The 25844-nt window shown below is 41.8% G+C and overlaps 1 protein-coding gene across 2 annotated transcripts; it reads left to right on the forward strand.

Annotated features, from left to right (window-relative positions):
- The first annotated feature begins 1592 nt into the window (after positions 1–1592).
- Positions 1593–24579, forward strand: znfx1 (zinc finger, NFX1-type containing 1). 2 transcript variants are annotated; one of them, XM_033627147.2, is made up of 19 exons: positions 1593–1744; positions 4300–4382; positions 4491–5362; positions 6372–6606; positions 6704–7053; positions 7162–7341; positions 7709–7815; positions 9645–9883; positions 9979–10110; positions 10332–10480; positions 10756–10899; positions 11000–11114; positions 12412–12653; positions 15671–15810; positions 16398–16530; positions 17997–18164; positions 20488–20598; positions 21213–21308; positions 21543–24579. In XM_033627147.2, exons 1-19 carry the CDS (start codon positions 1722–1724, stop codon positions 23991–23993), a joined length of 5970 nt encoding a protein of 1989 aa, XP_033483038.1. In that variant the 5' UTR covers positions 1593–1721; the 3' UTR covers positions 23994–24579. The 2 variants fall into 2 exon arrangements, with proteins under 2 accessions (XP_033483038.1, XP_033483039.1); XM_033627148.2 differs by having other exon boundaries at positions 12415–12653.
- Positions 24580–25844: the final 1265 nt, after the last annotated feature.

The raw sequence follows: 25844 nt of genomic DNA on the forward strand, positions 1-25844 counted from the left end.
AGGAAATAGTCATAAACCAAACCGACTTTCTTGCACTTTATTAATAAATTTCAACAATATGGCAACATTTGATCAAATATTCAGAATATAAAAGCTATTATAAGGCATATTTCTCTCTCCTGTCTCGCCTATAAACTCAATGGTAACTGAATTAGCCGTTAAAGCGCTTCCGTTGGTCACTTGATCCACTTGAACGGCTGACAAAGAACGTAGGGCAACTGAACTGATCGTGACGTCGACAACAATAGTGGCATCTCACATCGTATGTGTATCACTCCGCCAAACTTAATCATAACTCCCAATACCTGCACGACTCTCAATACGTGCGCGATATTAAATAGCTCCAAATTTAACGTAAAGCGCAAAATAAAATATGAATGTTGCTAACATTAAATTAACTAGATGCAAAATAATGCACAGTGAAAGACAAGACAGCTACTGGACACTGGACAACAACAATAAGCAGTTAAAAATAACTATGTTTTTGCAGATAGATATCAATTGATGGTTGATTGATTAATCTATTTTCATTTATTTAACCTTTATTTAACCAGAAAAAACTCTTGACATAAGTTACGGGCAGACGGCATAGAACAAGAATACAGAATAAAAATATACAGCTCTAAAACAAGCAACATAAAATAAGATTACTCCAAAGAAAAGCCAAAAAGTATGTTAATAAAACAAGCAACATAATCAGAATCAGAATCGGTTTTATTGCCAAGTACGTTTTCACATACAAGGAATTTGGCTTGGTAATTGGTGCATAACAAAAAAATATAAAATATTTTTTTAAAAAAAGAGTAAAGGTATAAAAAGGAAATACTATAACAATTAAATAAAATCTGAGTGCAAATAATGTAATAATAATAATAATAATAATAATAATAGTAATCTAAAAAATATGTACACTGTACACATGAATAAGGTGCCCAAGTGTGCAAATAACAGTTGTGCAAAATAAGATTACTACAAAGAAAAGCCAAAAAAAGAGTGTTAATAAACACTAAAAACAGCAACTGCACATGATGACAAAGAGAAGCTAAGACACACCCTGACATGGCATATAAAAAAATCCTCCTATTGATTAACTGACTGATGTATGTCCTTTCTGACAGCAGACATTTTGCCTCGTCATCATAGGTAAAGCACAGGTGTTTCCACTGACACTAATGGCTATGTTGCGTTCAAGTGTCCCAGTGAAAGTGAAAATGGGCCAGCATACATAGCGCCAGGAGCCTGAAATCAAAGCAGCTAAGTGGAATAAGTGGACTACCTCGTGCATTAATAACCATATTAATACCCACAGTCCAGTAACATCCAGTGTAATGTCAGGAGCCATTTTGCTGAAAAGGAAACTACAAGTACATTTTGCTGATAATACCTCCATACAGGATTTAAATGGGGTGAAGGTGAGTTAACTCCACACATGCACTGCAGGCACAGATACTAAACTTGTCATAGCATGTTGTGTTCACAGGTGATAAACAGTTGTCTGTGAGTCATAAATAATTACATGTTGGACCATGACTTATGGGTGTGATGAGCTTGTTCTGATGAAACGAAAACGAAACAGACACTGAGCATTTAAATAGCTGCTTCCTGGACTGAGCAGTGAGAGCAGCGGCTACAGCTGAGGCAGAGAAACACAGAGAGCCGAGCTGATGTCATGATAACAAACAGGCCTGATCCAGTTTGCTTTATGTAGGTGGATACATTAAATGGCGAGTGGATTTCAGTCTGGGTGAGTCACATCTCTCTGTTATTGTTTATGTTGCGTTTAGGGAGCGGTAGGACGGTAGAGACAGCTGGCTGAATTATTAGGAAATATATTTTTTTTTAAATATATAAGATTAAAAAAAATCAAAAAAGCACTCTGAATATAACGATCTGGGCCCACAATAAATAAAAAAAAAATCAAAAGTATCGAGTATTTAATGTGATACACTTAGATTAAATAAATAAATGATGAATTAAAATGCGCTGTGCATGAACTACCTTGTCGGGTAAGCACCATACATGTAAGGTTTTCAGTTGTTTCATCAGATCCGTGACAAGCAGTTTGTGGTTTGAAGCTCTCATCCGATTTCTGGTGAAAAGAAACCAACACTCCCAGCTAACATCTGTCCTGCACCCAGTAGGGGGCGCACTCCTGCCGCTGGTGAAGGCACTGCAGCTGTAAACAATGTCCACTCTCAAACAGCATTAGAATAAAAGATGTATTTGAATTAAAAATGCCACATATATTAGAGTTAAATTCTAATGTCACACGAAATAACATTGTGATAAGAATAGAGACAGACAAGCAGGAAGAATGGATGCTTTGTTTCCTCTGAGGTTATAAACATTGGAATCCCCCCTTCTTATCTGACTCCAACTCTTCCTGTGACCTTGCAAATCATACTGATAATAGTGGGAAACATGAACAGAGCAAAGTGCATGATATTGAAAGACCTAGAGCCATTTTGGGGCTGCCTGAGTCGCCTTTATTTATTTATTTTGATTTTCTAACTCTAGCAGTCAGCATTACGTGCCATACATCATTTTATTCAGAGGAACCTGAAGTTTCAGTCTAACGCATTTAAAGTGACAATTTTACTTTAACTTTGTCTGATAATGGATAAATTTAACATAATTTAAATAAAAAAATGCCATTTTTTTGTGCTGTGAATTTAATTTGATTTAATTCAATTTTCCATTATCTTATTTTGTTTTTTGTTAAGATGTTTTGGACTTCCAAATGAATTTTTGCTAACACATAACCTTCCCTTAGCAAGTTACAGCCATTTATCATAAGATTATCCTTTCTGACTGTGTAGATGTGTAAAAGAAAAGTACAGAGAGTAAATAGAAAGGCTCTCATATTTAACAGTACAGATGACACTGAAGCAAAAGTGATTTTTTTTTTTTAATCAGAGAAAAATATTATCAATTGAACATGAACATCAAATACAAACCGTGCAACAAACAGTGAAATTGTCTCCACTGTCTATACGCATAGAGAGAAATGTGCAACAAAATACATCCAGGGCAAATGATCTTCACACACTATAAACAAAATGAGAAAGAAATATATTATTGTGGGGAGATATATAAACAGTGCAGTGATCCTCATGAGGTATACACCAAATGCGAGGAAAATATACTGAGTGCAAGTAAACAAAGTCCCCATCTGCTCCTCTCTTCCTCTCCTCCCTGTCAGGAGGTTGGTTTGGAGAAATCAGGTGTGGTGTGTCCCTCCATTTTGGGGGCAGATATTGTACTTTTTACTCCACTACATACAGCTGTAGTTACAGATAAATTACAGATTCAGATTATTAATTCAAAATACAAATCAACTGATAAATCACTGTATAAAATGTAAGCTACCTGCAGTATAAAAAGTAGCTTGCGTGTAGTGCTCAGTGCTGGCCACCAGAGGTCAGTGTCCGCTCTCTACTGGTTAAACAGGCTGCAGGTGACCCAGAGGAGAGCAAGACGTTTTACATCTAACTCCGTGAATTAACGGATTATTTCACATAAAACTAAAGTTAGTAAATGTTGCAACAGTGGACCAACTAACAAAACTACAAAAATGACTAATTAGGGCGGTTTTGGTGAGTTATGTTTCTGTCGAGTTTGAATGAAGTGTGTTGGAGGGGCGCACACGAATACCGTCATTACGGTAAATATAAGCCTACCTTACAGATTTAGATTTAAACAAAACGTAAATCAATTAATAAATCATGATGATGTTAAAGGGTCAGTTACCCAGCAGTATGTGAAGTAGTAAAGTGAAATTAGTTCCACCTGTACTAGATGCAACATTGTTGATGATTACACATTAATGCGTCACCTTTTTACAATCTAGTAATGTATATTTTTCTGTAATAATTTTGCACATTAAGTCACTTTATTTGTTTGTATTAAAAGTATATTTTGATGCTGATACTTATGTACTCAAGTTCAAGCTATGGTGTCATATAGCTACCCAGCTAACATTTGTATGTGGGTAGTAAATTAGCTGAAAATTGGCCCTTTATGGAATTGTCCAAGGGTGCCATAATGGCCCCATGCCAAATGCCCACGTGGGCGATTTTACCCATGTTGGCCCAAGTTAAGATGCTCATTTTGGGCCCATACCCACTTGGTACCCAGGTAGCTGTACCACAACCCATGTGGGCCCAGTTGGGTGCCTTGCTCAAGTATGATTTTAAGTGCAGGACTAGCAACAGTATTTTTTGTAGTACCTTTTCTCAAACTCTTGTGTGATCCTCTTGTGTGTTCTTTTCATTTTCACTCTAATTTCTTGCCACTCAGAAATCATTACCAATCATTGACTGTCGCATGCAAGACCATGGACAGACTGACTTTAAGAACGGGAAGAAGAGGACCTGACAGTGGTAAATATAAAATATAGGAGGCAAACAAGTTACACTCCTGTGTACAAATTTATTAAACTGTTATTTTCAAGGTCTTAAGTATATGAATGGGGTTTTTTTTCCACCCAGGTGCTGATACTGGCCAAAATGAAAATGCTGGTGGAGGCGAAGGGAGCAGAAGAAGAAGACATCGGGGGGGAAGTCAAGCTGAAAAGGAGGAGACAGATGGAGAAGGAGGAGGTGTGGGGATGCGTGGGAGAGGCAAAGGAGGAGCAGACCCAAGAAGAGGGGGTGGTAGAGGTGCAGGAAGAGCAGGCAGGGAGGGGACAGATTGGGTAGGAGGAGGTGAAGGGGTGCATGGGGGTGGCAGAGGAAGAGGTGGAGCTGCAGGTTCAGGGAGAGGGAGAGGGGGTGAAAGAGATGCAGGAAGACAGAGAGGAGGAGCCAGACAGGAAGGAGGATGGAGGGAGAGAGGCGGAAGGCAAGGTGCAGCTGAACGAGAGGGAGCTAGAGGGGGGATGGCAGCAATGGGTGTAAGGAGAGGAGGACATAGTGTGGACAGAAATGGAGGGAGAGGGGGTGAGAGAAGAGATGGTGTGGGAGAAAGAAAAGACAGCCATGGAGGGAGATCACATTCTACAGGTGGATCAAAGGCACCAAAGGGTAATGGCCTGGGCTATAAAACACTGGAAGAACTCTCTGGGAAAGACCCTTCTGTAGTGGCCATCACCCTGTCAGCTAAACCCGCCCTACAAGAGGTCTTAAGTGAGACAACAATGAGGCAGGATCTTGTCGAACTCTTCTGCCTGGTGCTGAGTAAAGCCTTCCAGTCACGATCAGATAGAGGCACCCTGCAGCACCTGGCTGGCATCATCAAAGATTCAGGGTTCTTCCGCACCATCCTGCCCCACTATCTGGCCGGCATGGGGACAGAGGGCAACCCCGTCCGCAGGGCAAAATACCCACAACACCTCGAAAACATCCTGGCTATTCTGTCAGAGGTAAAAAAACAGGAAGGATTGAATGGAGGAACTAATCAGCTGAAATATACTACACTGCACGTGAGTTCAGTAAATGCAGCTCTTCTGGGTCTACTATTTTAGTAAACCTAGAAGAGCTGCATTTGATGGACACAAATGAAGTCCAACCAACAATGTTGAAACGTTTACAGAAAATGTGTTCCTGCAGAATTTCATTACATCTTACAGCAAGAAGCTAATAAATAAGATATTTTTTAAACCCTCATCCTGCCAACATATGAAACATACAAGGACTATTGACTGGGGTCCATAAACTACTGAAAAGGACAACCATCATAACAAAATATTAACTTACTTGTTTTCAAAACATTATTAGTTCAGTCAGGACCACTTTTGTCAAAGAAAACTTTATTTCCATTTGCAGTGTTTGGCGGTATGGCTTGCCCTTCCATGCGCTTACGTGGAAAGCCTTAAGGCATACAGAGCACACCTGTCTGCCCTTCCACGTGCTTACATGAAATCCTGAGGCAGAGAGAGCAAACCTCCCTGCTTTTCCATGCGCCTACATAGAAAACCGAAGGCAGGGAGAGCAGCAGTAAAGACCCCCCAGGAACAGAACAGAGCATCATCAATGACAAACAGAAATGACATTGATAATTCAGACACAGCATGAAAAGGAGGAGCTGTTTCTAAAATGAATAAAATAATTAGTCAGGCAAAGGGGTCATGGTTAGTGTAAGTTCTAGCTGATCTTGAATATTCTCTGAGATTAAGGTTGTACTTTGCACTATGTACATGCAATTTAGCAAAGGAACATACACCTTGGTGAAAATAGCCACATTGCTGTTGACACCCTGGGTGTCAATGGCATTGTTGGCTACGGACACCTGTGTACTAATAGCACCTGCATAATTATTTTAGTCTGATTGTGTTTCTTTCTGTTAACAATTCTTAAATTAGTTCAGTATTTATTCAACCATAAAGAGTACAACTACTATCTAGCTAATGTTTCTCTATATATGCCCATTAGGTCCTCAGCATTTTCCCTGCTAGCTCCCTCCAGGCTGCAAGTTTGCTACTGACGCTGCTCCAGGCCTCCATCAACCGCCTGAGAGCATTAGGAGTGGACATCCAGCCTCAAACGGAGGAGAGCATGGAGAGTGTTCAGAACCTGGTCAAACACCTGGAAGAGAGGTCCTGGGAGGGTACTCTGCGCTCAGACAAGGACACTTATTCCCTCCTAAACCATGGGCGTGATAACCCAGGTAAAGAGATAATTTTACTGAAATGCTTTTTTTTTTTTTTAAATGTTTTCATACCCTGGCCTCAAGCCAACTGAAACTCTCATTATTTCTAACCCAGGTGAAGAGCAACAAGATTTCAGGACCATCCCCATCTACCCGACTCCTGAGGAGTTCCATCAGGAACACAGGCCCTTCCTCAGACCCAACCTCACCTCTCAGAGCTACACAAACACCCACCTCTACCTTGACACGCACTTCCGGCTGCTAAGAGAGGACTTTGTGCGGCCACTCCGTGAGGGGATCCAGCAGTTCCTTTGGAACCAAATGGACAGGGGAAGGGGTGGTAATCCGCTGAAGACAAAGCGCTTTGATGACATCAGAGTATATTTTGATACCAAACTGGTGGTGCCCAAGTGCACGCATACCGGCCTCGCCTACGTAGTCCAGTTTGACAGTCAGCCGCTGAAGGTTAGTCTCCGGATGGATTTAGATGTTTAAGAGATACATTAGTGCTTTGCTAATTTAATGGCAAATGGAAAGACCTACACTAACAGCCTTCATCCATCTATCTTACAGTTTGTGCGCTGGCAGAACTCCAAGAGGCTGATCTATGGTTCCCTCGTCTGCCTGTCGTGTGATAATTTTGAGAGCTTCTTGTTTGCCACGGTGTCAGATCGGGATCCCAACGAACTGGCGAAGGGACGGGTCCAGATTGCCTTTACTGAAGAAAGCAGATTCAAGTTGGCCAGGATTGAGGTGAGCAGTAAATTGTGTTGATAAGGGCAAATGCATGGAGCTGCAGATACGTGACGTGACGGTCTAATTTCAGCCACTTAATCTATAACTGAAACTGTACATTGAGTTGCCTGTTTATTAGGTACATTACCCTGAAACACTGAGTAGGGTTTTTATTATATAGTCCATCCTCACTGATTAATTCGGACAAAATCTTCAAACTACCTCTCAGTATAACTGTATAGCACCACAAACTGCAGCCTCCGAAATGACCATAAAGGTGAATTAACACCTCATCAAGCCTGTTTTATTAACAGCAGGATGACGCAGGGCGGGGGATTTAATGGTTTCATATAAAACAACCATACAAACTTATTTTATCTCACAGAAAGATCAGTCGTTCCTGATGGTCGAGACCACCGCCTACTTTGAGGCCTATCGGTATGTTCTAGAGGGCCTACAGGAGCAGAAGGAGGACAACCTGCCTTTTCAGAGGTAGGAGTGTGTGTGTCTGTGTGTGTTTGTGTGCCGTGGAGGAGTTTTTCACATTTTATCGTCAAGGTCACAGCTTTTATATAATCCCACAGCACTTTCAAAACGAGTTCACTTGTAGATTTTTCAAAGGGCAGCGGGGGGAAGAATGGTACAAAGCAAGTTCAGCAATCATGCTTTTAATTGCCATGAGTTAATTATATCGCCATGGTATTCCCAAAAAGCTATCACGCATGGATGAGTTCAAAAGTTCGGTTATTGTCTGCACTCCCGGTGCCCTTCACAGATATCACAAAGTAATGTATTATATGAGACACTTTGTCGGCCATCTGTCTCCCCGACCGTTCTCCTGTGACCACCTTAAACAACTTTAAACTGTTTTTCCTTCAGAGGTGCACTGTGGGAGTTATCGGTCACATAGAATATTTTTAATATATTGAAAACAGCTTTCCTTTCTATCATTTTTCCATATGTTTTTCCTTGTTAGATACTGATTTGGGTTAGTATTGTGGAGCAAACAGTGCAGGCTTGTGGGTTTTTCCTCTGACAACCATCTCCAGCTTTTCTTGGTAAACCCTGGAACACCCACTAGTTTAGCTGGGGGCATCTGGAGATCAATTCTTCAAATATCCCACTGTTTTTCCTTGTTTATAATTGCTAAAGGCATGCTGCTTTTGAGCTTGCATTCAGAGATGTTATGTCCGATAACACATTCTTTCTTTTACCAATGGAAAGTGGAATTCATAGGCAACAAAATGCATGCTGAATGTGTACTTGGTGTGGTATAGCCAGTCACTTATGATGGCTAATGTTAGCTAACATTAGCTTTAGATAGATATTGTTGAGTATCTGACATTATTGAGTCAGTCCAACGGCCTTATGACACTTCTTTACTTTTAAAGTAAGGATGTTTTAATACGAATATACTTTACTAATATTTTGTTTGACATGGTTGGTAGTTAAAAACCCAACTCTGAAAAGGAGCCAGGAGCAGATCTACTCTTTCTACCTCATTGACAAATTCTGGATCTGGCCTCCGCCTCATGCACCACTGCCGCTTGCAGTAGGATTTGCTTTCAGCTTTTTCCAGCGCTGCTTATGCTGGGTTGACCAGTGAAAGAGCAGTGCGCATCAATATGGGTAGCATTAGAGGAAACATCAGAGAGGTTCAGCCATACATGTTTAAGCATCAGTCAGACCCAGACTCAAATGAGGAGTCTAACTAAAGCAAGATTTCTACTTGTGTGTCAGTTCTATGCAGACCCTACGCCTGTGGCCTACGCTGTTGTGAGCATTTATACTTGTGCGGTGGTGTGTCTGTGTCACTCTGCAGTTACACCCCCAAAACACTAGTTGGCAGTGGAGGTTTCTGTGCAGTGCTGTAAAGTTTAGTTGATTCAAAACACACCCAAAACACACATTAAACATGGCTTAATATTGTCATTCATCTTTTGCTGGACACATTTTCCCCACAAATACAATATAATTAATTTTGGGAAGCTGTCTATTTCATTTCACTCAATGCCTTATGGAGAAGGGGTGGGGTTTAACAAGTTTCTATTTCCTCCCACTCCTTTTTGAATGTGTAAATCAAAATAACTGCACACTGACAATTACTTTTCATTATGCTTTTCATCATTTGTACATATTCTTTCTTTTTGTGTTTCTGCTCATTTGTATGTTCTTTTTTTACATGTTCGAAATAAATATCAATATCAAAATCAATTCTGACCAACATATCTAAAAGGATTTATTAACTGGAAGTCTCTACATCCTCCTTTCACACATATAGTAGATGCTAAAAGATGAGATCCTATCCATAATTCTTCCAGGTACATCGTGGAGTGCAGCACAGATGTGCGACCCCCAGGTTATCTGCGAGGAGGAGATGTGTACAGCCTGTCGTCCGTCGCTACGCCCGACCACAAGGACAGCATACAGCCCTTTCACTGCCTGGACGCAGATGCCTGGCCGAGTATGGAGGAGCTGGGCCTGGATGACTCTCAGATGAGAGCCTTCCAGCTGGCCCTCACAAAGGAGCTGACCATCATACAGGGACCTCCTGGCACTGGTGAGGGGATGACTCCATCAATTTGTAAATGAAAAAAGAAAAAATGTAAAATGTATTTCACACATTTGTAAAATGACAAAATCCTCCTCTTTTAGGGAAAACCTACGTTGGCCTTAAGATTGCTCAGGCTCTGTTGACCAATCAGAAACTTTGGACAGAGAGATTGGTCACAGCTCCGATGCTGGTGGTGTGTTACACTAACCATGCCCTGGATCAGTTCCTTGAGGGTAAGCAGTGATGACAGTAATTTCACATCTATTTTATATGTTGTTTGTATCTATCTCTGATTCAAGCAATGATTCTTGGGTTTATTTGTATATGCTGAAACTTTCGCTTCAGGACCCCAGACATCTACTTCAAGTTTTATTTCATTATTTATTCTGCAAACTGCGACCTTGACTGGGAGATGTAAGGCAAACAAGCTTTCCGTTTTGCCTCTGCATCTAAGGTATTCACAAGTTTCAGCAAGAGGGAATAGTGAGAGTCGGAGGCCGCAGCAGCAGCGAGATCCTGAAACGTTTCAATCTGAGGGAGCTGACCCGCTCGCATGACTTCAGACGTACGCTGCCGTCTCACCTGCGTTTTGCATATAGTGAGGTGAGCTCCTCATACTGCCTGTGCTGCAGTGCGACTCTTTTGACTGAGCTTGATGTTTCAAGTTGCTCCACAGTTTTTCTCTCATGCATAGCAACATTTTGAGAATATTTGACTGTGTATCTTTAAATAATTCCTATAATTTGGCTTATTATATTCTAAAGAGAGTCACATGATACTGATGATTTGTTTTGCACTTTACTCAGCTCTATAAGTTGCAGTATATCACACAAAGTCTGCGTGATTTCGCCACTAATTCACGATGACCTGCTTAACAGATATACGAAAACCTGCGTCAAGAGGAGGAACGGATCCAGAAACAGAGCATAAGGCTGGAGTGTGCCCTGAAAGGAGTCCTGCGTGAAAGCTTCTTGCAGAGTTTCATTTCATACAAACACTGGGAGAGTCTGCACCTGCCTCCTGTGAGTGACTACACCATAAATATTTCATGTGTGTGTAAACTGAGGGAGACAGAATAGAGGACACAAACTCATCTGTTCCTGTTCATGAAATGATTTGCAGACACAGGGTTTTGAGTTCTGGTACCAGAAGAAGTCCAGTCTGATGATGGAGTGGCTGGGTTTGGGTTCCACTGTCTTCCTGCAGAGGGAGACAGAGAATGCAAATGGAAATGAAGGTAAGGCTTTTAATAGAGGCGGTGCTCTGCTGAAACAGTGTGAGAGTTTATGATAATTGGCTTTTTTTTTCCTGTGTGTGCAAACAGCACCTTAAAAACTATAACTGTTACTGTGACTGGATCATTTGAACAGCACAAGATTCCTTCTACAGAGGCAGTGGAGGATCTTCCTATAGGCGATATAGGCAGCCCCCTTACCATGCCAAAACACCCCCCAGTAGTAAAGTTAATTAATCGACCGAGTAGTGCAGTAGCATCCACAAAAGATACAAACTCTTTTCCCCAGGAACAGCCCTGAAGTGCAGCGGACTGTTTTTTTCTGCGGAGGTCTGGATAAAAATAATAAAACTAAGGGTTAAGTAATGTGACTGACGCCAGCACCACACCGAGGCATGTAGACGAGGGAAGCACTTCCACATGACATCACTTACTAATCCTGCAGTTTATTCTGCTTGCTGCTTTTCTCTTGGCTTTTCTTAGCAAGACCCGCCCTACTCTGCCTCTGATTGGCTCCATTGCTTTTCTTGAAGTGTCTCCCACATGTCTCGCCCATAGACTGTATATATTTAGTGGATTTGCAGTGGACACTGGAGACATAGACACAACAAGGGCTGAGAAATGAGCTAGAGACAGAGAATACTGTTACGAAGGAGGAGAAGAGACAGAGACAGTGACATACTGATGTCAGGTGTTATTTGCAGGACATATTCATGTTCTAATTGCCCCCAAAAAAGAAACGTTTTAATGAAGTTATGTTATTTTCGTAGTTGATATTACTGTCTTTTATTTATTATGGTTTTATTGACTGAAAAATATATTTTGGACCTCTGTTACATGAACAACTGACATAGCCTGATAGCCTACTGAAAGAGGTCAAGACAGGAAAAAAAAGAAGATTGTTTTTTTTTGCCTTCCCTTTTTGTTTGGCTGATATTGTTTCTTATCACTAAGATAACACTGGTTTGACATAAAGTGAAAAATTAGTAGGTACTTTTGCCATTTTCTGGTAGCTTAGCTTGCTACATGTCTCTGGGGGTAGCTTCAATGTGCTGAAACGTCATTTTGATGTGGAGTAACTGGTAGCTTAGCTCAACTACATACTACAGCTCAGTACAAAACGAAATGCGCAAATTTGCACGTACCGTATTTCATTTGTTTGTTTGTTAGTAATAAATACAATACTAGGGTACCGAATGCGACCCAGTTTTAGGTTGTCAGTTAAGACTAAAATTCTGCACATTTATTGTGCTGGTGAATGAAATCATTCTCATGCTGATTTCTCATGTGTTGGGTATAGCAGCAGAGGAAGCGATGGCGATGGAGATGGAAGACGAGGACGACCTCATTGAAATCGCAATGGAAGCAGATCTGATCCAGGCGGAGCGGATCATTGAAGACAACATCGGTCCCAGAGGTGATAGACATGACAAGAAGAAAGAAGACATGCAGGAGGCTGTCAGACAAGTGGAGGAACTGATGCTGGCTATGAACCTGGATCAAGTTGAAATACAGGCTGAGCAGAGCGAGGAAGGATGGGAGGTAAAATTAACGGGGGGGATTTTTTTCATGTGGAGATTGTAATGAGTTTAACATTTCACGAGTTTAACATTTTCGCAATCCCTGTTCAATCAGACAAATTGATTGAGGACGCTATTATTAAGAGCGGACCGCTTTGAGAGGAGTGGAAATATGCACATCATTTCAGTAAATCTAAGAGCTGTCCAACAGAGCCATCTGGTAGCAGGTGTTGCACTGCACTGTAAAAGGTACCCTGTGGTTTTAAATTCACTGTTTATTACTAAATGTGTGTCTTTGGTGTCTAAAAGTCAGGTTGAATGTCTTTCTCCCCACTGATCCAAATATTTACTTGTGCTGGTCACAAGCAGGTGTAAAGTAAAAATCACAGCCATTGCTCTATATCAGCAACCTGACACACAACACAAGAGGCACAAATTTTAAACATCAACCCACATTAGCTCTCCTGCTCTAGTCTCCTTATTATTTGGCTAACTTACAAACATGAACACACATCTTGTCCTTCACCTCAGCTTGCACTGTTAATGTCAGATATCAAGCTAGATGGGTAGCTCATTAGCTGGTCAGCTGCAGCACATATTATTAAGCACATAAACTTACCTGAAAATGTCACTTTGGTTCATTTAGATGCTGGTATTGTCTTCTACTCTTTAACCCTGACATACTGTTCATATTTAACACCGTCACAACATGGTGCAGGTCAGTTTTGACCTGGCCCAAGGATCATCTTAAGTGTCTATACCAATTTTTGAACCACAGATCTACATTATTTAATGGGTGATTCATTCTCAATTAATGTTTCAGAGAGCAGGGAGAGTGTTTTTTTTTTTCTGTTCTTTGTATGCGCCTATGCTGTTTTACTCTTTCACTGTTTCAAGATTCCTCCATGACACGTCAATTACCAACAAGTGCCTGTATCAGTGGGAACCTGGGCAAATGTGATGGGAACACAGGCAGTTCTTAAGTTACAGCCAAGTTTGTTTACTTTTTCTGTCCTTTCGCTTAACGTGGAGTGGGGCTGCCCCGGACTAACAGTTTTCCAAGTCGACCAATAGTCATCATTTAGGGCCATTAGTCGACTAGTCGCCCGCATGTTTATGATATTAATTTAATTATTATATGATACATTTTGGGTGGGGCAACACAATGGTTTGAGTTGAAGGTGTGAGAAAGAATAGTATCAGTAACATTGTTAACACTGTGCTACATTACAGAGAAATACCAAACCGTACTAATGAACCTTCATTAATATAGGCCTATATTTTATCTACAAGTGCACGTCACGCACTGAGCGAGCCGTCTGTTAATGACGCTGTCGGCAAAGCAGTAATGAATAGGGATGTCCCGATCCAGCTATTTCACTTCCGATCCGATACCGATATCACAGCCTTGAGTTTTGGCCGATACCGATTTGATCCAAGTGCATATTATACATATTCACTTATTTTGTTGTCAGTCATGTTAGAAAAGGTTTGACCAAGCAATATTACTCTAACAAGAACAACTACTTAATCGGGTTAGTTAGAATGATCCACAACAGTTGGTATGAGAAACTGACCCATTTATTGTTAACAGGGTTAAATAAACAAACTTTAAACTTGAACATTAACATTAAATAAAAAATATAGCTGGTTTGCTTTGGCTGCTTTGGCCCCTTAATAAATAGAAAATAGATTAACACCACATTGTTGACATTTAACAAACAATGCAGCCTTTCCTTTTCAGTTATTTTAGTAGTGTTTTTGTAGTCCATCCATGGCTCCAATTTCAGTAATTGTGCCCAAAACAATGCCATCAGTGCTCTTTACTTAAAGAGTAAGAGTGTAAACCAAATAAAAATATCACTCTCAAAAAACCAGAGCAGAAAACAAATAGTCAGTTAACTAAATTGAGTGCTGCTCTTCCTACCCTTCCTTCCGTGTGTGTCTGCAGTCTGCATGCTGGCCTGGTAGATTGATAGTAAGTGCTGGAGTGGATCACTGGAATGGACTGCTTGAATCGCGGTGCGCTGGGCTGGCCAGAAAACCTGGATCAGAGTCCATGAAAAACTGGATCAGCATTTTTCCATGCAGTCCGATACGATGCCGATGCACGTTTTTTGCTAATATCGGCAGCCGATACAACATCCCTAGTAATGATTGTGCTAAGTGGCTAATGGGCATGTAGCTACTTCCATGTTTCAGATGATACGTCATGTTTGTAGTCAACCAATGAAGATGAGTTTACATAACACCTTGGGTTCGTCCTTCACCTTCTCAAAATGATCCCACACTTTGGATTTCCTGCCCGACATGTTATAAACTAATCTGTGGAATAACCGCAGGTACCAGCCCTGGAAATTAACCTGACTCCTGTCTGACTGCTGAGTGTGGCCACTTCCTGTGCCTGTCCTTTCACATTAAAATCCCACATGGTCCAGTTATATGGGTTTGGATTACTTTTGACAAGGCACAGCTCCTAATACAAAGTTTTACATTTGTTTTATTTATTTATTTTTTTTTTTTTTTTTCTGCGACTAAGTGACCAATGAAATCTTGGCGACTAATGACCTTTCTGGTCGACTAACATTTGGTCAACTATTAGGGGGCAACCCCAACAGCCTGTGTGCAGTCGGTATCATGTCTGGTTTGTCACACAAAAATATCTAAAACTGAAAAAAACAACATGTTCCAGATTTCGGGTCATGTGCTACGATGAATACTGTCTTCTATCCATCAAATTTCTTTTACCTGATACTCCATAATGGCATTACCACAAATGATGAATGATTATCTACATTTATACAAGCCAGTGGGAGAATGTTTTCACTGTACCCTGCGCTGCAAGGCAATAGCTAGAATTGCTGGACATTCACATGAACGTGCACCACTAAGACTGGGCGTAGTTCATTCTAAAGACAGCAAAGACTTAGCAGTGAGGACAAGGCTTAATAATGACCAGTTGGTGCATGCTCTTCATTTGAAACAGTTAATGAACTGAGGGTCTGAAGTTCAAAGTTGACCCTGCTCTGATCTCTACAGATGCAGCGAGACCAGAAGAAAAAGATGAAGAACAGAATCAAGAAAGAGCTGGGGAAGAGCACGGCCATGACTAAAGAAGAGGAAGCCGCAGTCTTGGACATCTGGACCCTTAGCCTGCCCGACAGATGGAGACTCTATCGGTAAATCTGCATCTTTGTTTATCTTTTCTTTTCTTTGTTCACTAACAATGTGCTTTTTCTCATTTCTTACCTTCCTTCACCTCTCCTAGTACCTTTCTTACATTTCCATCCTCCTTCGCCTCCTTCTTCATTTTTCTTTCTCTCTCTTGCTTCCTCTTATCCCCCGAGCAACCCCAGTCTGGTAGAAGTAGTCTATTCCCAGTGTGTATAATTAAGTCAACTAATCACCAGGAAAATGTCTCCCAGAGGATCTTCTCACCTCGGAGAGCCGAGACGTAACTTCTGATAGTGTGAAAACAGGACTGTAAGGACTCATGTTTACATAGTCGTAATTATCATTTAAACTAACAAACAGGGCAATTTCCTGCCAAGACAGATATTACATGTCTTGCCGTAATTGTTAAACTACACTTAGATTACTATCGCAGCATCACAGCACCGTAATTACCACAGCGTCATATTTTTTTTGACCTCGGCTCTGAGTATACTTCCAGATGCAGAGCAAATAATGAGTGTCTTCGGGCTTCTAGATAATTGAGTCAGTCGTCACAGTGTTTTACTATTATTAAATTCCTTTGTGTGTGCAGGTTGTGGGTGGCACGCTACAGGGCAGAACTTTGCACCAAAGTCCTGGAGTCTGAGCAGGCCTATCAGAACGCAGTGGACAGATTGGCTGATGTGAAACGTCATGAGGACCTTTGCCTTCTCAAGAAAGCCACGGTACTGTATAACTGCAGTGATGAATAGTATAAATGGTACTTTTCAATGATCCAACAATAGATTGTTTAATCAAAAGGTCTCCTATTCAGTAGCGTGTGCCTTGAACTTTTGTTGCCTGTAAGGTGCGCACCACTTTACACTTGATGTATTTAGGAGTCTGGACGCAGCTATACTGAACAAACGTAACACTAAAACAAGTTGAAAGTAGCACAACCTTTTACAACTAAGGTTGGGAATCAGAGCACTGACTCTGCTGTTTTCCACCTGTGAGTTTCTCCTCCACCACAAGTTAGTTAATATCTGTTCCCTTATTCATTTGATAAGCTCAACCACAGGAAGTCATGAAGTAGTGACTCTGGTCGTCAAATTGACAGGGGAATCATTTAAAATGCCTGTATGTTTCTAAATGTCCAGTGTGCAGGATTTAGGAGGATATATTGGATATAATGGAATAAAATATAATAAGTAAGAATCATTGTGTTACCTTAGAATGAGCCGTTTATGTCTACATAGAGAGCGGGTCCTCATCTATGGAGATCGCCATGTTGTGCCGCCATCTTTCTACGGTAGCCCAGAACAGACACCAAAGACTGCCTCCAGACAGGGACATTCTTTTTTCGCATTTCGCATCGGCCACTATAGTTACACAGATTTTTATTTACGTGTGTTTTTACCCGTTCAACTCAATGGGTCTGTTTGTTTTGGAGATGAAGAGATTTGGCTCCTGGTAAAAAACCCCTGAACATCTGTATTAAGTTATCAGAGAAAAAAGGTGAGCACACATTAGCAGGTGTTGGGTTAGCAGCCCGCCTCAGACATCCCAAACAGCGTTGGAGAAACGCCGATTTGTAATACAAAACTGCATTATTCAGTGTTTCTACCGATTTAAATCACCGGCTAAAGCCCTCCTGACACTGAAGGAGCTCTAAGTTTCAGCTGGTTGCAATCTACAATCCTCACCACCAGATGTCATTAAATCCCCCTAAACTTTCGACACTGTTCCTTTAATATTTTCCTCAATATTTATGGCGCCACTGTATGCATTGCTAGAGGAAGTAATATGATACATATTTCCATGTTGACATTTTGTCCCACTCCTAATTAAAATTACATACTAGTAAAGACATGTAGCATTACAACAGTTTGTAGTAATAAAAGTAATAGGTGGCAGTAGCTCAGTCCATAAGGGCTTAGCTTGGGAACCATGGGTCAGTGGCTCAAGTCCCCGTCCGGACCAGATATTGAGTGTGGACTGGTGGCTGGAGAGGTGCCAGTTCACCTCCTGGGTACTTCCGAGGTGGCCTTGAGGAAGGCACCAAACCGCTTGTCCAAGGCAGCCCCCCGCTTTGACACCTCTCCATTTAATGCATGTCCTGTTAGTGCATGTGTGTGTATTCCAGGCCTGTGTATATAGAAATCATAAAAATGGCAGAGATGTGTAGATAAACACACCCTTTCTTCATCAGGTTATTGGCATGACAACAACAGGGGCAGCCAAGTACCGTAAGGTTCTGCAGAAAGTGCGTCCACCTCTGGTGATTGTGGAAGAAGCCGCAGAGGTTCTCGAGGCCCACACCGTCACCACACTGAGCAAAGCATGCCAACACCTCATCCTCATCGGAGACCACCAACAGGTAAGAATCCACACAGACGTATAGGCCGATGATTCCTGAACTCTCGGTGTCATCTCATTAAACTCTCAGTGACAATTTGTGCCCTGGTGTATTTTAATAAGCCATCATCCTCTGGCTGAAATTACCTCATTTGCATATCTAGGTGAAAATTTAAAGGACAACCTGTCATTTGGGATTTGGTGTATTTGTGTGGCTGTCATTTTGTTTGTGCGTGTTGCCTTGAGGGAAATGGCAAAACAAACCATCCCATGCCTGCCATTACACGAGACAGAGAGGAGAAGAGTGAGGAGTGATATGCTGGACATCAGCAGACTATTACAACAACTTGTCAGGGCCTGCCAAGGACATATGGCTGGGCAGCCTGTCTAGCAATCTGCAGAATGCGATCACAACTACACACAACCACACGCAACTCTACCACACATCTCAATATTCTGTCCTGGTCTCTTCTTGCTGTGTAACTTCTGTCTGCTCTTTTCCTAATATTTGCTCGATGTACTGTGTTTATGCATGAATTTATGCGCGCATTTGAATATACAAACAAACCTGACTTCCTTGCAGTTGCACTGAAAGTTTAGCAAGTATAAGAATGGAATTTAAAATACAGTTTGACTTGAAAATTGCATTTATTGTAACCTGGGCTTGGAAATCAATGGTCATTTTTATACATCAGGTGCCTCAGATTAATATAAAAGTAATTTAGCCCAGTGCCTGAGGCTCCCTTCGCTGTTTTATACAAGTGGGTGCAATTCAATGTGCAAAATGAATAAATCAATATTGGAATATCTCTGATTTATCAATTTAAACTACCGTGCAATTAAATTTGTACAGGTGTGGCAAAAAACATGTTTAAAAAGCAAACAAGATGAGGTATTCTGATGGCATACCTAACTATGGCTCAGTGTGTGTTTCATGACTTTAAAGCCATTTAATAATATTTTATTTCAATTCTATGAACAAGTGTTCAGAGCTTTGTTTAAGTGGAACCCAAACTTGAATCTGTGCATGAAATGGAGGTGGATGGATCACACTTTCCGAGTAAAATAAGCTGTTGTGCTGTTCATTAATCACAGGTTTGGTGTTGAATCGAGCAGAACACAATGCTTCACATTTATACTAGAATTCGTCTTGCCTCCCCCACACCCCTCCCACATACATGCACAATCACACTCTGTCCTCGAGCTAAATTAGGTTTGCACACACATAAACACTTGCACAGACTGTACAAAAAAAAAACAAACTTCGCAGTACAGGGAAAGAACGTTAGAGTGCATTTGCATACATTCTATATTCCCTCTCCGTCACCCTAAAGCAGAAACCCATAGCAGAATATAGTTTATCGCTTCTAGGCTTACTACTGTACGGTTGCTTCCACCTGTGTCTAGGAACTGTGTAATAAGTATTCACTAGCATTTACATAACTGCAAATGGTCTGATCACCTCAGGTAGGTGACCGTGAAAGTCATCTCTCTATTCTTTCCTCGCATGGTTATGATCTAGGACTCTTTAAATATGCTAATAAACCCGCCAAATGAACTTAATCACCAGTGGATGGAAAAAGCCAAAAGCTGGATAAGGTTTAGAGAGAGATGACTAAACTTTTATTAAAATGCTATATTAATCTTAAAAGCATTTCTAGCCCTAAAAATCTTACTTTTTTTTGTTCTTTTCAACCAATGCGAAAACTGATAATTTCCCAATTTTTTTAATTTTAAAGAGAAGTGTATAACCTGTTGTTTGTGTACGCCTGAGGGTAAGAAAGGCTGAGATGTAGTGAGAAAATACGGATGCTTTAATATTCCATAGCTCTGACCGAACCAAATCAAACCGACATCACTATTAACAAAAACAAAGAATGGTCCTGACTCTTCATACCTGCCAACATTAGGCTGGGAAAAAGAGGGAGGTTTTCTGGGGTTCCCTTAACGCCCTTGCCCTCATATAACCCTACACTACAGATGAACATAATAAATGCAAGGCTGTGAAAGTAAAATGACTTTTGATATCAGTGTTAAATTTATAGTTAACAGTAAGAGAGAGGGAGATAATGAAGCCCAGTGTTACTGTGCCATTCTCTGGTGTATCAGTAAAGTGTATAAACTACACAGCAGAGTGAAGTCAGAGATAACAACAGAGACAAACACTGACAGCTGACTCATATGAAGGGGTCATCGGCAGGTCCGCCTTACATCTGGTGTTATCAGCTATAGTTTTAATTGGAATAATGCACAATAATAAAAATGTGACATTACTGGCAGATATATATAGTTCATGAAAACAGGGGTGTTTAAGGCATGTGATGGACATGTGATTTCTCTTATAGCTGCGCCCCAGTGCCACAGTGTTCGAGCTTGCTAAGAACTTCAACCTGGAGATGTCCATGTTTGAGAGGCTGGTGAACATGGGACTTCCTTATGTCAGACTTGACTACCAGGTTTGTGTTTCTGCATTTTTTAAGCTGTTCATCTTTTAGCAGTATCTCACAAAAAAATAAATGTTTAGATGATGTGGTTAAAGGAGCTCTTTACAACATTCAGACCGTATCTGTGATTCAGAGATTGTCTGCACATGGCTCTCAACGTCCCAGCAGCTAACGGTGCTAACGGCGTGAGCAGCAACAGTGCTGACAGAGCCAACGGTGCTAACCGGGGGGGGGAACTGGATTGCATTTAGCTTCCGTAACATTATCAGCCAAATGAGTGCAGTGCAGAGCGGCACGATTAGCTAGCTAGCGGGATACACACATGGGGACTCACATGCACCCGCGGTCGGACCACCTATCACAACAAAGAACAGAGAAGCTTGGATTACAACACATACAGAGGGAGCGTGACTTTATTCTCTGCTCAGGACATTGTTACTCCACTATATCATTACATAGCATATATTTTTTTGCTGCTTTCTTAATGTTCTGAATGTCGAATAGAGCTCCTTTTAAAGACACAGCACATTACACTTTAATTTGTGTGTTTGTAGGTGCATGTTTGCCTCTGTATGTTTATGTGATTGCCTGTGTTTATCTATGTTTGTGTTTGTTTTTTTCTTCAGCATCGTATGAGACCAGAGATTGCCCGTCTTCTGACCCCACACATCTATGCAGAGCTGGAAAACCATCCCTCTGTGTTGGACTACGACAACATCAAGGTGCGCATTTCATTAGCTCTCCTGCTGCATCTCTGTTCTCCCTGTTTTTCTTAGCAGTGAATATCTGTTTACTTGCCTACACGGATGAAAAGTGTCTGTGTAGTCTCTTAGACTTTTAATATGTTTTGAGTCAAAGTCAGGTGATGTACAAGATTCAGAAGAATATGATAAAAAGAATATGATAAACACCAAAGAATAACACACAATCTGTTTTTATTAAACGCTGTTTTACAGGGCCTCAATACCAATTTATTCTTTGTGGAGCACAGCCACCCAGAGGAAGAGATCAGAGATGGGAAAAGCCATCAGAACCGTCATGAAGCAATGTTTGTAGTCGCTCTTTGCCGCTATCTTCTCCTTCAGGACTACAAACCAGAGCAAATTACCATCCTCACGACTTACACCGGCCAGCTGTTTTGTCTGCGCAAACTTATGCCTGCCAGCCAGTTCACAGGGGTCAAAGTGCACGTAGTGGACAAGTACCAGGGTGAAGAGAATGACATTGTCTTGTTGTCTCTGGTCCGCAGCAATCTGCAGGGTAAAGTTGGCTTTTTGAACATTTCCAATCGTGTCTGTGTGGCCTTGTCTCGTGCCAAGAAAGGTCTCTACTGCATTGGCAACAGTAAAATGCTGAGCCAGGTCAAACTTTGGAGCAACATCTTCCACACCTTGAGGGAGAAAGACCAGGTTGGGAAAGCTCTGACCCTGTGCTGTCAGAATCATCAAGATCGACAGGTACAGGCATCTTGTGCTGATGATTTCAAAGAAGCCCCGGAGGGGGGCTGCACCAAGCCTTGTGAGTTCCGTTTGAAATGTGGCCATGTGTGCACAAGAGTCTGCCACCCCTACGACCCTGAGCATAAAGAGTACCAGTGTCTCAAGAAGTGCCAGAAGATTTTATGTGATCTGGGACACAGGTGCCCACGGTTGTGTCACAAAAAATGCCCTGAGAAATGTCCAGAGAAGGTTGAGAAGATCATACCCCAGTGTCTGCACACACAGAAGGTTCCCTGCCACCAGGACCCGATGACATTTGAATGCAAGGAGCCTTGCGAGAAGCTGCTTCGCTGTGGACATCGATGTGATTCACTGTGTGGGCAACTATGCACCACTCAGTGCAAGGTGGAGGTCACTTTAGAACTAGAGTGTGGCCACAGCCAGCAAGATGCGTGCTTCTACAAAAATGACATAAAGAAGCCAAAATGTAAGACCCCTTGTGCAGAGCAGCTAAAATGCGGCCATGCTTGTTGCGGTACCTGTAGCCAGTGTCACCAGGGACGGTATCATTACCCATGTTGTCAAAAATGTGACCGTCTCCTCATTTGCTCTCACACATGCAAGGAGCCTTGCACTCGTGATTGCCCCCCATGTCGGAGACCATGTGAGAATTGCTGCGTGCACAGTAAGTGTATGAAGCCGTGTGGACTGCCCTGTGATCCGTGCATTGAGCCCTGTGCTTGGCAGTGCCCTCACCAAAGCTGCAGCAAGCTCTGCCACGAGCCATGTGATCGTCCGCCATGCACCCAGCCCTGTGTCAAGACCCTGGTTTGCGGCCACCCTTGCATCGGTCTGTGTGGAGACAAATGTCCAAACAAATGTCGCATCTGTAATCACGACGAGGTCACAGAGATTTTCTTCGGCACTGAGGATGAGCCTGACGCTCACTTCATTCAGCTAGAAGACTGTGGACACACCTTTGAGTGCACAGGCATGGACCAGTACATGGGGATGGATGACAACCAGCAGGCAAATGAAGGAGAGGTGGCCATAAAACTGAAGGAATGTCCACAGTGTCGAACTCCAATACGCAAGAATCTACGCTATGGCCCTCAGATCAACTGCAGTCTGGCTGAGATAGAGATGGTAAAGGCGAAGATAAATGGACCTCAGGGAGACATTGAAGAGCACAGGAAGGCCCTTATAACTCAGTGGAAGGACAACCTTCACCTGTTTGATATGAACTACCAAGATCAATATATGGAAATCAATGCCAGACTGGGAAAATCTCATCTCACAGCAAAGGATCTGTGGATCCAGGAAAACAAGATGGATTTCCTAATAAGAGTGGCAAAGCTGAGGGAGATCCAAATGAAAAAAATGTCATCCACGCAAAGCTACAGATTAGGCAAGTGTGTTGATGAGTTTGTGAGCTGGCTCGGCGACTGGCGCCAAAGATTCACAGACCAGCAGGTCTTTGATTTGCAGAGAGAGCTGCAGAGACTCACTCTCCTGACTGAACTCGACGCCCGTTGCCACATGGCAAACATAAGAGGACAAAGTGTCAAGATTCAATCCGAGGTACAAACAATAAGAAAGGTTTTGGAAAAGTCTGGTCAGTTCACTGAGCAAGACCAACACAGAGTGAAAGAGGCCATGAAGGAACTAGACGACAAGCTTCCAGCCACGGGCTTGGGGATCACTGATGAGGAGAGAAAGATGATCGTCTCAGCCATGAACATGCCACTTGGACACTGGCACAAATGTCCCAATGGGCATGTCTATGTTATAGCAGACTGCGGAGGGGCTATGGTGAGTCGACGCTGCCCTGATTGTGAAGCTACTATTGGCGGGGCACATCACACACTGGCAAGTGGCAACCAAGTTGCCACAGAGATGGATGGGGCACTGCACCCTGCTTGGTCTGAAGCCAACAACCTTCTAAACTTTGATCGACTCCACATCTGAAAGCCATCTTAGAGAAGTCTGTCGTTGTCTTCTCGGTCCCAACTGTTGGGTGCAAAACCTAAGGACAACAGGTCATGATTTTACTTTAGTGGCCACTTAAATGGCAGGATTTTTTCAACATTTACTGACCTCCAGGTCATAATCATCTTGCATGACTTTGACTTTTTAAACCCTTTATTGAAAATACAGACTTTACTTATGATAGCATTAGTTTGTGGCACTTTTATTTCAACCAATATCCACTTTCTCTTACGAATTAATGCCACACTGTATTGATTTTTGGTTCATGAAAGTTTTAACATTTCCTTCGTTAGACATTGTGGATTGTAGTTTTGTTTTAAATATTGCTTTGCTGCAGAAAGCATGTATCAATGATGTGTAACAAGTCACAGACAGATAATAGTTTTCAATGCTGACTGAATCATCAAATACTAACTCTTTGTTTTTGTTTTTCAAGACTCCCTGTGCAAGTAGCAGTTGTCCTGTACCTTAACAATAGGTGGCAGTAAAACACTGTAAAAGAATACGACTTGGTAGTCACTATGCTTGCAACTTGTTCAAATGGAGTAAAATGTGTTTGAATTCATAAGCCTGTTCTTGTCTTAATTTAAACACGTCGCAATGTAATAAATATTAGAAGAGAGAGCAGTGCCTTGAAACAGCAGGTTTCTGAAAATACACGTGAGGTTAAACTGTGTTGTTTGTGTTTTTTTTATAAGGGGCGAGAGCATTTAGTTTAGTACAAATGATTAACATGCAAACTTGTAATGCTGCTACAAGACAGGCACATGTAGGAAAGCTAATGCACAAACACAGCACAAGGGAATAATCAACATCTATAAATCATTTTTAAAGTTGCTGTTCAGTAGTAACATTATGCATGAAAAAATCCTGCTCACCATTACAACAAATATAAATTCTCTCCTTTTTCTCTCTCTCACACACACACACACACACACACACACACACTGACTTGTACCAGCAGGAGTTAATCATTTGTGTCTCTAACACGACATCATTGGCTTTGAAGCCGAAGGAACAGCCCTGAAAATAGCCACAATTCCTCTTCCCTACTGTACAGGACTCACAGTTGCTGAGTTTCATTTTGGCATTTTGTAACAGCTTGCATCACTTTATTACATGATGAATGTGTCCCTGTCACAAAACCAGCTCCAATGCAAACCGTGCTGTCTGCAGGGATGGGGGAGTTGGTGGCTGTAGGGGGGAAACAACAAAAATGTGCTGTCAAGACAAGTGTTAAAATTGAGCAAACTTTAAAGGGGTGCCAGTCTTTTAGTATTTATATGATTCAAACACCGGGCCGAGAGAGAGAGAGAGAGAGAGAGAGAGAGAGATGGGCAAAGGAGGCACTGCAGAAAAATGGTAATATCCTACAGGGTGGATGGTCTCATCTATCATGTCAGGTGGCCTTAAAATATGTTATTGTCAGAGTTTCAGCGAGTCTGGTCATGCAATAAAAGCTACCAAGTTGCCCTCCTCCCCAACACACACACACACACACACACACACACACTGTATGTGGTTTGATTACTGTCTCTGGGTGGAAAAAAAGCACCATTGAAACAAGGAGGATCTGACACACTAAGCAGTGATCTGTGAAGACAAATAACTGTGGGGAATGTGAAAAGGTAAGACATTTGCCTTTAAGTGGCATCTGCAAGTTTTAAAACCACAAGATGACAGATCAACTAGATTTGGGTTTGTGATGTTTTTACACCTTGTTCAAGTGTCGTGGAGACAGTGATGAAGTTTGATAGCGCTGACACTGCCAGGCAGACAGGTTCGGCATGAAGAACCAATCAATCAACACTTCTTGACAGCAGGGTGTAA

The sequence above is a fragment of the Epinephelus lanceolatus genome, chromosome 1 (assembly GCF_041903045.1).
Source record: "Epinephelus lanceolatus isolate andai-2023 chromosome 1, ASM4190304v1, whole genome shotgun sequence".
NCBI classification, from domain to species: Eukaryota; Metazoa; Chordata; class Actinopteri; order Perciformes; family Serranidae; genus Epinephelus; species Epinephelus lanceolatus.

Coding starts and splice junctions, on each gene's coding strand:
- znfx1 (XM_033627147.2), top strand. CDS start 1,722: ATGGCGAGTGGATTTCAGTCTGG. Junction 10,111..10,331: donor CCTGGATCAGTTCCTTGAGG/GTAAGCAGTGAT, acceptor TCTGCATCTAAG/GTATTCACAAGTTTCAGCAA. Junction 20,599..21,212: donor ATGTCAGACTTGACTACCAG/GTTTGTGTTTCT, acceptor TTTTTTCTTCAG/CATCGTATGAGACCAGAGAT.